Here is a 12,919-nt window from a genome sequence, read left to right as displayed (position 1 = left end):
AGTGGGTGCGTGTGTGTTTTTTGGTGCAGGCTGTAGCCATGGATATGCTATGTGATCTGATGGTGAACTTGGGGTGACCCAGTGCAAAGATCCTGAGGATCCATGTGGATCCGTGCTTTGTAACCACGTTTTAAGTGGGGAGGGAAGGAAAAGCACTCAAGGGACAAGGAGCACGCATGGGGGGTGTGGAGAAGGATGCTGCTAATAATGCAGGAGAGGGGTTTAAGGGAAGAAGGAACACGCGTGGGGTGTGTGGAGAAGGATGCTGCTAATAATGCAGGCGAGGGGTTTAAGGGGAGAAGGAACACGCATGGGCTGTGTAGAGAAGGATGCTGCTAATAATGCAGAAGAGGGGTTTAAGGGGAGAAGGAACACACGTGGGGTGTGTGGAGAAGGATGCTGCTAATAATGCAGGTGAGGGGTTTAAGGAACATGCATGGGCTGTGTAGAGAAGGATGCTGCTAATAATGCAGAAGGGGGGTTTAAGGGGAGAAGGAACACGCATGGGGTGTGTAGAGAAGGATGCTGCTAATGATGCAGGAGAGGGGTTTAAGGGGAGAAGGAACACGCGTGGGGTGTGTGGAGAAGGATGCGGCTAATAATGCAGGCGAGGGGTCTATGGGGAGAAGGAACATGCATGGGGTGTGTGGAAAAGGAGCTTTTCCGGGGAGGGGGGAGGGAAAGAGCACTGTTGCTTTAAAGGAGCCAACCGGACAGCAGCCACTTACAGCAGTGTAAGCAGCTCCTTTCCTCTCCCGCTTTGCTCCTTCTCTCCCTCTTTGCTGCTTTACGCAGCTAATGGCGAATTCCCTGCAACCCAAGACCTGCTCAGCGGATCAGCTGAGACGCTGGGAGAATTGTAATTTCCCCCTCTCCCTCATCCCGTGCCCTCCTGTCCCCAGCAGCCTTTTAAAAAACTTTTTTACTGGTTTTCACTGCGCTCGTGGCTCAGAGCCCTCCTGTGCCCTGCCGTCCCTCTGCAGCCTCATTGCTCCATTAAGAGAGCGCACGGACCTTTGCTGGCTGAGGCTGCAGCAGCTGTTGCTGGCTACGCGGCGCTTTTCCCGGCTCGCTATGGCTCCCGTCTGTCCCTCCTTCCGTGTAAGCGGTTGCTGCCCACTTTGCTGCCATGGCTCTCCTTCCCTCCCTCCTCCCCGGCTCCTCCCCCTTCTCCTGGCTGTAAAGCAAGCAAAGCTAGAGCCACGCAAAGCGGGACAGAAGCCCTGCAAGCGGCTCCCGCTTTGCTTGACTGATGGCAGCCATGGCTCCGGTCGAGTGCACAGGCATTTCCCCTTACTTTCTAGGAGCAAAAAAGTGCGTGTTTTGGAGCGAAAATTACGGTACTTGGCTATTTCCCAAATTCCTTTCTCTAAACTGATGCCGGTCTGAATGTTTTTGGACAGCTCTTGGTTAATAAAGAACAGGGTAGTTCCTTAACCGGATAATGCAAGATAATCTTCTAAACTATGTTTTTAATCCTGTAAAATGCAACTAAGGGTTTATAAAATCAGCAGTGCGTAGAAACCGGAGCTATCATACTGTGTTAATTATTAACCATCCCCACTGCAAGCTCTGGAAGCAGTTCAGATTAGACTCTGAAAGTTCTAGTTCTAGTGACCAGCATGACATCTGCTAGATTTCTGTAAACTAATAATGGTTTGCATAAGCTGATAGATGTGCAAAACATTCTATAAATCATGCTTTCAATGAGAAACGTGGGGGAAACACTGCTTTACACATTAATTTACACCGATTGTTTCGTTATATCTATAAATTTACAAATCATTCTTAACCATACAGTGCTACCTCAGGTTACAGATGCTTCAGGTTACAGACTCCCCTAACCCGAAATAGTACCTCGGGTTAAGGACTTTGCTTCAGGATGAGAACAGAAATCATGCTCCGGTGGCATGGCGGCAGTGGGAGGCCCCATTAGCTAAAGTGGTACCTCAGGTTAAGAACAGTTTCAGGTTAAGAACGGACCTCCGGAACGAATTAAGTTCTTAACCCAAGGTACCACTGTACTTACTTGGAAGCTAGACTTCATTTCAATGGGGCCCACTCACAAGTAACTAAACTACTATAAGTTTACAGCCATTCAGCCTAGTATGGTTAACTTAGAAGCAAGTCCCATTATGGTCAATGGAGCTTCTTACTCCCAGAGAAGAGCGCCTAGGATTGCAGCCTTAGGGTCAAACTGCACATCATGCTTAATGCATGACAGGCTGTTATTTCCTCTTGCTTTTCTTAAATTAATTGCAGCTGCAACCCCCCCCCCCAGTAGTTCTCAAAAGTGTAGCATGCAGGGAAGGTAGGTGTTTCTTTTCCCAGCATCTCCAAACTCAGTGTAGTTACAAAGTTTAGTAAAAAGTTCACATTCTATGTTAAAAAATCGTCCTTCTTGATTTCTTATTCTTCCAGTAAGTTTCACCATTTCTGCCTTTTTCATTAATTTTAGTTGCCAATCTTCTTTAGTTGGAATTGCTGCTTCTTTCCATCCCATCCCTGGGCATATACAGTGGTACCTCTGGTTATGAACTTAATTCGTTCCAGAGGTCCATTCTTAACTTGAAACCATTCTTAACCTGAGGTACCACTTTAGCTAATGGGGGCCTTCTGCTGCTGCCGCACCGCCACCGCGCAATTTCTGTTCTCATCCTGAGGTAAAGTTCTTAACCCAAGGTACTACTTCCGGGTTAGTGGAGTCTGTAACCCGAGGTGTTTGTAGCCCAAGGTACAGTGGTGCCCCGCAAGACGAATGCCGCGCAAGACGGAAAACCCGCTAGACGAAAGGGTTTTCCGTTTTGGAGGTGCTTCGCAAAACGAATTTCCTATGTGCTTGCTTCGCAAGACGAAAATGTCTTGCGAGTTCCTGCGGGGTTTTTTTCCTTCCCCCCCCCTTTTCCCCAAGCCGCTAAACCGCTTATCAGCTGATGGCTAAGCCGCTTAACAGCTGATCGCTAAGCCGCTTATCAGCTGATCGCTAAGCCGCTTATCAGCTGATCGTTAAGCCGCTTATCAGCTGATCTTTAAGCCGCTTAACAGCTGATCGCTAAGCCGCTTATCAGCTGATCCGCTAAGCCCGCTAATACTGTAGCGCTAATCCGCTAAACCGCTAATGGGCTTGCTTCGCAAGACGAAAAAATCCGCAAGACGAAGAGACTCGCGGAACGGATTCTTTTCGTCTTGCGAGGCACCACTGTACCACTGTATCATTCTAGCTGCTGTGGTAGCATACAAAAATAATTTCCTTTGTTCTCTTGGTACCTCTGAACCCAAAATTCTTATAAAAAGTGCAGTTTGACTCCTAGTCTGCGTGCATCTCCTCAACAACCTGATCAACAGAACAATCAACTTTTACCAAGTACTTGATTGGTACCTGGTTCATGGTAACATGATTGGCCAACCGCTTGAACCACTATACTTTCACTTAATTTGATATAGCTTCCTTCGGAGCATTAGAACTATCTTCCCAATTGTTATGATCTGCTGCACAAGGGGAAAAGAACACGGATAAGATCAAGCCTTTGAATCACTGTAATGGCACAAATCAGGGTACTGCAATCTTAGAGCCAAACTTCCTATATCTTAATGCTATAGATCAAAACGTATTAATAAAACATGTATTTCATTGTTCCTTTTACCAGTTGACTTGAAGCTTTGCTTCGCACACACATTATGGAAATTGGTCTATATGATTATCACACTTCATTTCTGGTTAAAATCTTTGAAAGCTTTCCTTTTATGCTAAATTGCTCCAGAGTATCAGTTTTTAAACTTTAAAGTGTCAGACATAATCAGTGATAATGCTTTAAAAAAAAAGGAAAAAAAAAAAAGAATCAGCAGCAGTAGTGGTATAAGCAGATTATTTGTGCTCAGTTGGGCACAATGGCCCATTCTTGGCCTCACTCTGCTAGTCTTTGCCAGTTCTTTTCCTCCATTGTTTCCACTCTGTTATTTAGCAGAGATGCTATATATGGATCAGATGTGCACCTTCCCCCAAAAGCAAGATGGCTATGCTGTTAAAATGGAGATATTTTACAGTTCTTATGGACAATGATGTTGTTGTTTAGTTGTCTTAGTCGTGTTCAACTCTCCGTGACCCCATGAAACAGAGCATGAAAAAGCTTCTCCTTTTTTATGTCCATGGAGTTTTCTTGGCAAAATACTGGAGTTGTTTGCCAGTTCCTTCTCCAGGTGGATCACATTTAGTCTAAACTCTCAGTTATGACCTGTCCATCTTGGGTGGCCCTGCACGGCATAGCTCATAGCTTCTTGGAGTTATTCAAGCCCCTTCACCACGACAAGGCGATGAAGGGGCTTTTAGACAATACAGTACTTCAGTTTGGACTTTGATGAGGCTTCACAGGAACGGGGCATCACCATAGTGGGACAGCTACCAAGAGCACCTCTCTGAGTACCCTCTCACAGTTGGAAGGTACCACAGTGATGGACTGAGTGCTCTTGCTTCAATTTAAAAAATGTATTTAAAAAACAAAAGGCACATCAAATTGTGCCCAGAAAATGGGGGCTGAGGAGAGGGAGATAAACATATATAGCCCACGATATGCCAGGGACAAATGTGGCAAGAAGCTGCTACTTTGCAGTCAAGAGTCCAGTGGCCTAAAAGTTATGCTCAGTATTCCTTTCCCACCTGTAAACAATAACTGGAAAGACTACATGTGGTATAGTGGTTAAGAGCGGTGGACTCGTAATCTGGGGAACTGGGTTCGCGTCTCCGCTCCTCCACATGCAGCTGCTGGGTGACCTTGGGCCAGTCACACTTCTTTGAAGTCTCTCAGCCCCACTCACCTCACAGAGTGTTTGTTGTGGGGGAGGAAGGGAAAGGAGAATGTCAGCCACTTTGAGACTCCTGAAGGGGAGTGAAAGGCAGGATATCAAATCCAAACTCTTCTACATGCATGCTTGCTATCCTGCATGTTCATCCTTCCTGGGATGTTCTCAGAGCACCTTCCCTCTAAACTGAAAAGCTCCAAATGTTGTAACCATTCCTGAAGTGAGGTGACCAGAATTAGGGTTGCACCATAGATGTCTACAATGCCGTTACGAAAATGGCAGTTTTGTTTTCAAACCTTTCCCTAAAGATCCCAAGACAAGCATTGTGATGCAGATGCATATCTAGATGTGCATTACCTCCTTATTGGTTGTGCAAGAAAAAGAACCTGGCCCTCTTCAGTAGGGCAGCTAGGTGTAGACTTTTGACACCTGAAGAACAGATGTTCAGATTTGATGCCACAACATGGTTTGGTGCTATGCGAATGAACATGGAACACACTCATATGATCTCTCCTCATCTTGAGCACGGTGATCTCTCTGGTTTGTATTAAATTGAAGGAGAGAGCATAGAAGCCCAAGGCTTCTAGTAGCCAACTGTACTTAGACCCTCACACCACGGGTTCACATTCATGTGAATTGTCAACCTGAAACAAGTTCACACGATGTGCAGCATTACAAAATGAGATTTTCCTAACTGAAACACGAAAAGATGTGAGCATATAATAGATTTTTTTAAAAAGCACATTAAACTGTAACTGCTAGCCTGAGCACCCTAATTTTCCCTACCAAAAATATTAGTTTTTTCAATTGCATATCTTATGGTGATAAACAGAAGAAGTGGTTTTCAATTTGTTCTAATTTTAATTATGTTCACGTGAATCTGCATCTAGAGGCATGTTCAATAATCATGTTACAAAAGTAACTAAATGGAGCTAAATTTGTGGAGAAGATTAATTAACTTTCTGGGTCACCTGAAGGTTTTTTCCAAGCCTTTCTAAAAGCTTCTCATGTTAATGCCATAAGAATTTTATAGAAGCAGTGACTGGAAACTTACCCAGTTCTGAGTTCTTTTGATCCCTCCAGGATACTTAATTATTTTCCAGTAAGTTTCCCTGCTTTGCTTTGCTTGAAAAGCCATTTCATGCAATTTTGAGATGTGGCATAACATGTATTTCATATGTAGCTTCATCTTTTAATTGCTCCGCAACCTGTTGTGTTACAGTTTCCTTACCAGAATATTAACATGAAAGCTAGAATTACACCTACCCACAGTGTTTCATGTTAAGTCAGTTCCGATGATGTATCACTGTTGTCAGATTATGCACACACTCATCTAACTGGTTGATAAACTTATCTTTAAAAGTGATACAGTAAGAAAGTAATAAGAGCCTGCTGGATCAAGTCAGTGGGCCATCTCGTCCAGCATCCTGTTCTCACAGTGGCCAAGGCGATTCCTCAAGGAAACTTGCAAGCAGAACATGGGCAGAAAAGCACTCTTACCACCCACAGTTTCCAGCAACTGGTATTTAACCATGGGAACCGAGTATCCTCTATGAAGAGATATTAGGCTGCTCATACCTGAAGAATCACACATGAACATATGAGTGTGTGCTTGTCCTTCCAGAGGAGATACATGTGTGTTTATGATGCAGAATGAAATGGTAGTATTAGAAGCTACCTTCTTCTAAGTCGATATTTTGCTTTTTAGCTGACTATAAAAAATATATATATATTAAGTAAGCATTAATGAAACGATTCTTCATTTTGCTGCCAGAAAATGCTTTAACAATGCCTCCTTGTTTTCTCAAAGGGTAGCAGAGGTGAGCTGGGTCCTGCTGGCCCTCCAGGTCCGCCAGGTAAAATGGTAAGCAGCCAGTGTCTACTCCCATCAAATTCATTTTTATTTTTCCAAGAGCTTATGGTTTCCCCTTAGGATCCGTAGCAACCTAGCAGTTTATGCAAGAAGCTGAAGATGAAACATGAATACAATCATTGTTGCTTTCCCTCTTCCCAGCTTGTGACTCTACTAAGACCCACATTTTCTTATTTGAATTCTGTAAAATTCTACTGGGAACACATCATTTTTAATGCAGTACTGTGAGGAAGAAAAGTGGATATCTCTCTTTGTGTATTGCCTTAAGATGGTGAAGTTAGCTGTCGCTTGTGTTATTAATTTAAAAAGGAGCAGGAATAATGAAAGGCCAGTTTTTTCTTTTTCCTTTCCTGCTAGCAGCTATCTGGCATTAATGACTACTGAGCGTGAATGCCTTCTTTGAAATGACTCAATCTTCATTTGCATGGTTTCTGCTCGAAGGGCAGCCTGGCTATTTGGGAACTGAAAGAGCTCCCTGTTAGAGAGGAAGGGTTGAGGAATTACAGCATCCTCCTCCATAAAGGCACAAATATTTTAGCAGATGTATTAAAAGTCTAGGAACTGATGTTTTCTGGCTGCAGTAGATTATAGCAAACTGTCAGCAACAATTTAGCAGAGTCTATGGTTCAGAAAGAAAGCACACAGCCGGCTGTTCTTATTACTCTCCATAGGGAAAGTGTAATGTGCTTCTCAGAGGCTGGGTCTCTTTATCAATGGGTCTTTTGTTTAGTCTAAAAATTAACCTAAGAATCTGCCATCTTTGTTTCCACAGGGTGGCGAAGGTGACATAGGCCTCCCAGGTTTACCTGGGCCTCCAGGATTGCCTGGTGCTAAAGGTGACAGGGTAAGCATACGATTTGCCATAAGGAATTGCTGCAGCTACTCTTGGTCTAATTATTTTCTGAAGCCACTTAAAGAGGGGAGGAATTAAGAACTACCAATATTGCAGGGGTGGGGAATCTGGGAGCCTTCTCGATGTTGTTGGACTCTTAACTCAAACCCATCCAACATGGCTCACGGTCAGGGATGACAGGTTGTTGTCCAAAATCTAGAGGGCCAAAGGTATCCCTGCCCTGAATTGTTATGTATAGGTTTCTGCCCTCAGGCCTGTGAAAACTGTTGTGGTGTGTAGCCAACAAGTTCCTCACCACTACCAGCACACACACCTTGGTGTGTTTTTTTTACCCTTCACCCCACCTTTGCTGATGTCCACTAAAAATTCCTCCTGATATTACTGCAACTATCTTAATTGAAATCCTTACTTTAATTAAGGCCCCCACTTCCAGTCATGCTATGACCGACGTAAAATTGAGCCTAAGAAGGGAAACTGTTCACCTTATTAGAACCCCAGTTCCACCCTATGCTGCTGCTGCTTCATAGGTGCCAATTCTATAGGGCTGAGGTGTCTTCAGCCTGCCCCGTCCCCCAAGTCTGTGGGGACAGGACTGAGCCCCCTCCCCAACCTTGCAGCACTGGTCCTCGCTTGGGTAGGGGCAGGTCTTGCTGGGCCTTGCTTGGGTGGCAGTGGTCCTCGCTGGTCCTCTCGGGCAGCGGCAGGCCTCACTAGGCCTCCTCCTGAAGTGCAGCGCTCGATGCACAAGATGGCCACTGCAATTTTGGGTGGAACTCGGTGCCTCTGTACCCCTTTGATTGTTGCTAAGGGTTTTCCAGATTATTTCTGAGGTTGTGTTTTTCTTCTGCTCATTAGAGGTCTCTCCCCTGCCCTTTCCCACTCAAGCCTCCAGTCTTTTCCTTTTGCACCCCTGGGTAATTTTAGCTTTCACATTCAAAGTCGCTGGTTGCTTAGTTAGCAAATTAAGGAAAAATCTTAGCTCTGACTTGATTGTGAAGAAGATCATTCTCTCTCTCTCTCTCTCTCTCTCTCTGTGGGAAAAGGCTTCTTAACTTCAGCTGCTGCTTTCTTGAAATTCTTTGCCTTGCCTGTGCTAGGGGATATTTGATGTTCTGTCAATGAGCATTCATCATTATGGCATTAGCTTAGTTGGCAGAGTGCTATAGAATTCCAGAGCCATCAGTTCCGAGGAATTAACTCGGAAAGGGTTTATTCTCAAGGGAAGTCTAATTATAGGTAGTCTTTACCAGTTGCTACTGATGCCTAGAGCTCTTCACTGTAGCCTTCCCCAGACCTCATGTGATCTTCTCTGTATTTAAAATGGAATATATATATATATATAATTTTTGCTCCAGTCCTTGAAGTGTCTACTGGTGGATTATTTGGTGGTCCAAAACACTAATAGCTACCATTAACAAAAACCATTCCTGCTGCATTCTAGAACTCAACATCAGCCTTAGAGTTTTTCCGAGTATCCCTTAGCTGCAGTGCTTATTGCACTGAATGAAAATATGTTCCCGGATAAAATGAAGGACACAATCCCTTTCACTCACAGAGAGCACCACACCTCAGGCCATTGGAGTAAATACTGTTCCAAGGCCATCATCACCCCATGCACTTCACCTTGGGGAGTCCAATAGCCTGCTCTTTTCTAAGCCCTCAGGACATTGGTTACTTCCAGTCCTATTAGTAGTGGTAGTCTGTACACTAGTGGGTGGAAGAAGAATGTGGCACCTTAGGTCCTCCATACATTGTGAATGGTTGAGTGTATTTCTGCAGCGTGCCCAAGGTCATTCACCATGGTAGTGGCATGCATGCCCAGAGGTGGCTTAGTGGGGAGGGTGAAGTTCTAATAGACACCTTTGGGGCATCCTGCAGGTGTCTGTCTCCATGAGAGGTGAATATAGTGTCCTTTCCCCACTAAGGTCTGTTTCAAACATGCCTTCTCAACCTTCCAACTTTCCCTCGGTTGTACAGTTGCTGCCCTGTCCATGTGACCCAAGGATCCATGCATGCTGCTGTGGGGATTTCTGAATCTACTTCCCACTTGGATCCAAGAGGAATTCCAGAGTGGGTGCTTGTTGTGTGGTTTGCCAGAACCACCTAGGAAGGGGATACAAACACTCATGCATGGATTAGTGACCACAAGGAAGCAGTGTTTGATGGTACTGTCGGAATCCATCCTTTAAACACACAAGTAGGCACAGGTACTCACGTTCTCACATGAAGATGGCCAAAAATGCAGATGTTTGACGTGAGGCTTATACCTTGTCATCAACTCAGATGGCTCCATCTGTCATGGTAATATATTCAGTTATTCATGAAAACGGGTCCAAACTATTAGGGCAGACAGAAGTGAAACTTGAAGGAATACAAGAAGCGGTGTTATACTAAGCTAGGGCAACGTTCCATCTAGTTCAATTTTTTTTATTTTTGCTTTTGTTGTAGAATGATATTTTCTATGAGGGGGCATGGAGGTGGTAAGTTGGCACAATTCAAACCCAGGAGCAGGAGAGCCAGATTGGCTCTGCCAGTGTATTTGCACTGCACTGAGCTGGCTGCTGCCACCTCTGTTCTGGTATACAGCAACAATTCGGAGTGAGGGAGGTCAGGTGATTGGCACTGCTGTAAATGTGTGGGGTGGGTGTAACTACATGCAATAGGAAACATACTGGATGTGACTGATAGAATATTAGTTACACAGAGGGTAGATGGTAGCAGTGGCATAGCGGGGTGGTGGCACAGGGGAGGTTTCCTCAGGCGCAGAATTGTTAGGGGTGCAAAATTTCAATGTCTGGTGCTGCCTCAATACAGTTGCATGCTTCTTTTGCTGGGCTCCATTGAAAATGGCTTCTCCGTACAAACCAGGAAGTGACCTCTCAAAACAAAGAAATGACTCTTATTTCCACAATCTCCTGGGTGACTCAGACACTGAATGTGCATGTGTACTCTGTCTATTTCTCTCTCTCCCTCCCCCCTCCTCTGTGCGGCCCCGGATACTGGCAACCCATGCTACACCACTGAATGGTAGCCATATCTGGGGGGTGTATTTCTGCTGCATCCTGAAATGGGCAAAAACAGGCACAACACACTGTTTCCCTCCTAGCACTGCAGGATGTTGTGATATCCCGGCATGCAGAGCCGGGAACAGTGCCTGGCCAGGTATTCTGACTTGGAAGTCTCAGGGTAGCCTACTGTTGCAATGGTACTCATGTCCACATTCTTGCCACATACTTATTCTTTTGGTTATGCACAGCGGTGTTGTATAAAAGCACTGCCACTATTATTTTATTCTTAAATTGCAATAATACAAATGTACCTTGTATACATTCTGTAGGAGGGAGTGCTGAATATTTGTACAGTGGTGCCTCGCAAGACGAAATTAATCCGTTCCGCGAGTCTCTTCGTCTAGCGGTTTTTTCGTCTTGCGAAGCAACCCTATTAGCGGCTTAGCGGATTAGCGCTATTAGCAGTTTAGCGGCTATTAAAGGCTTAGCAGCTTAGCGGCTTAGCTGCTAAAAGGCTATTAGCGGCTTAGCGGCTTAGAAAAGGGGGGGGGAGCGAAAAAAAATCTCAAGACTCGCAAGACATTTTCATCTTGCGAAGCAAGCCCATAGGGAAATTCGTCCTGCGAAGCAACTCAGAAACGGAAAACCCTTTCGTCTAGCGGGTTTTCTGTCTTGCGAGGCATTCGTCTTGCGGGGCACCACTGTATCTAGTTTGCTTCTGTTCTTCTTTTCCTCTCATCTTTGTGCCTTCATGCTGCTCAGCAGGCATGATGCAATGTATGAAAGCCAAGAGAAATAAGAAGTGTAGATGAAAGAGTATTGTGTGTGTGTTCCATATAAATATCTCCAAAATCTTTGGTGAATTCAAACACACACCCCACATACTCGGCAGCAGTAGTACCAGATTGTGAGGGGGCAAACTCTGTCTCATATATTAAGCCTTCCCATAAAGAAACATCTCTATGTTTCAAAGGAGCAAAGGATTTGCAAAACATTTGTTCGGAATTAAGTTATGCTGTTTCCATCATATTTACAATCTTGGATGAAAGTCTGCTTAGAAGAGCAGTCTCAATTAAAATTCTAATTTAATATTCTATCTATTGTTGGGTTTAATGGAAGTCCCTAGGTGTTTTTAAAATGAAAGCTGTTTTTCTAAAAAAAATAAGAAATCAAGAACATCCTGATCTGTCTTCCGGAAATAGGTATTGTGCAGGAAGAAAGGCTTGGCAGAAATTCAACAAGAGAAGCTTGTCCCACAGTAAAGATGGAGCATCTTCACCAGCTGAATTTATTATTATTATTATTATTATTATTATTATTATTATTATTATTTATTTATTTATTTATTTATACCCCGCCCATCTGGCTGGGCTTCCCCAGCCACTCTGGGCAGCTTCCAAAAAATATATTAAAATACTGTCCACTGTGCAGCTATTTAATGTACTGGGGCCCCTAGAAGAAGAAAGGTGGCAATCAACAATACCAAGTTTCATTAGCGATAGCTTGAGAAGTGGTTTGTTAAGTAAATAAGTCAATGAACATGTCTCCTGGCAAGGAATTCTGAATATGAGAGGAAGAGGGAGGGAAGGAGAGGCAGCCTTGATGTGCAAATGAAAAATGTAAAAGATGGAATTGAGAGTGAGAGTTAAAATTTGCATTGAAGGGGCAGGAAAACTCATCAGTACACAAGATCATATCATTCAATGTGGAATAATTAACTGCCCCGACAGTGATGCAACCTATCAGTTAGGTTTTTCAAAGGTCTAAATACCCCCAAATGCCTTGGAGTTAGGGGTTTCCAACTTCCTAAAACTGGGGAAACCACCCCTTGCAGGGGAAAAAGAGGAAATGACTCTTTTTATTATTATTTCAGGTCAAACACGGTTTGGCATTAGCCTTGTTTGGTGCCATGTTTTGTAAAGCAATTTCCATCAAGTGCATGAACCATGATATACCAAGTAGATGACCAGCCAAGGCTGTGAACCTGTTGCCCAGACCCCATTTAGCACAATTTTCCTGAGCCCTGAATTCCCAGGCGCAAGCCATGTGGTTCACTTGTCAACTACGGGAGAAGAAGGAATGGCCACAAGAGATTTCTGAGAGCATTAATCACCCACCTTGGCTGTCCCCATAACGCCACTTAGGCCCACACTTAAATTGAACTCTGTTTGTCATGCTGACTGCAAAGAGGAAGAGTTGAAATTGTCTGGTTATTAACTAGTGTTATCAGAAAAAAAGGAAAGCAGGAATAGTGTTATTTAAAGTCTGTCTCACTACCAACCCTGACCGAAACACTGGATTTCCTCAAGCCTCAGACATTGCTCCATTGCTGTAATTTTTATTGCTGTTTTGGTTTTCTTTCCTTCATGTTAAAAAAATTGTTTTTTT

General features: G+C 44.1%; 1 protein-coding gene across 6 annotated transcripts in view; it reads left to right on the top strand.

Annotated features, from left to right (window-relative positions):
• The window catches only part of COL9A1 (collagen type IX alpha 1 chain), a 95,214-nt gene that overhangs the window by 69,792 nt on the left and 12,503 nt on the right, over positions 1-12,919 (top strand). For all 6 annotated transcript variants that reach the window (XM_080997998.1, XM_080997993.1, XM_080997995.1 and 3 more), the window contains 2 exons: positions 6,608-6,661; positions 7,443-7,514. In XM_080997998.1, the coding sequence (XP_080854124.1) occupies positions 6,608-6,661; positions 7,443-7,514 (126 nt within the window). The remainder of the gene's footprint in view (positions 1-6,607; positions 6,662-7,442; positions 7,515-12,919) is intronic.

This window comes from Podarcis pityusensis (assembly GCF_964106645.2).
Source record: "Podarcis pityusensis genome assembly, chromosome: 3".
NCBI classification, from domain to species: domain Eukaryota; kingdom Metazoa; phylum Chordata; class Lepidosauria; order Squamata; family Lacertidae; genus Podarcis; species Podarcis pityusensis.
Note: the sequence above shows the minus strand (reverse complement) of the source record. Positions and strands in the feature narration are given on the sequence as shown.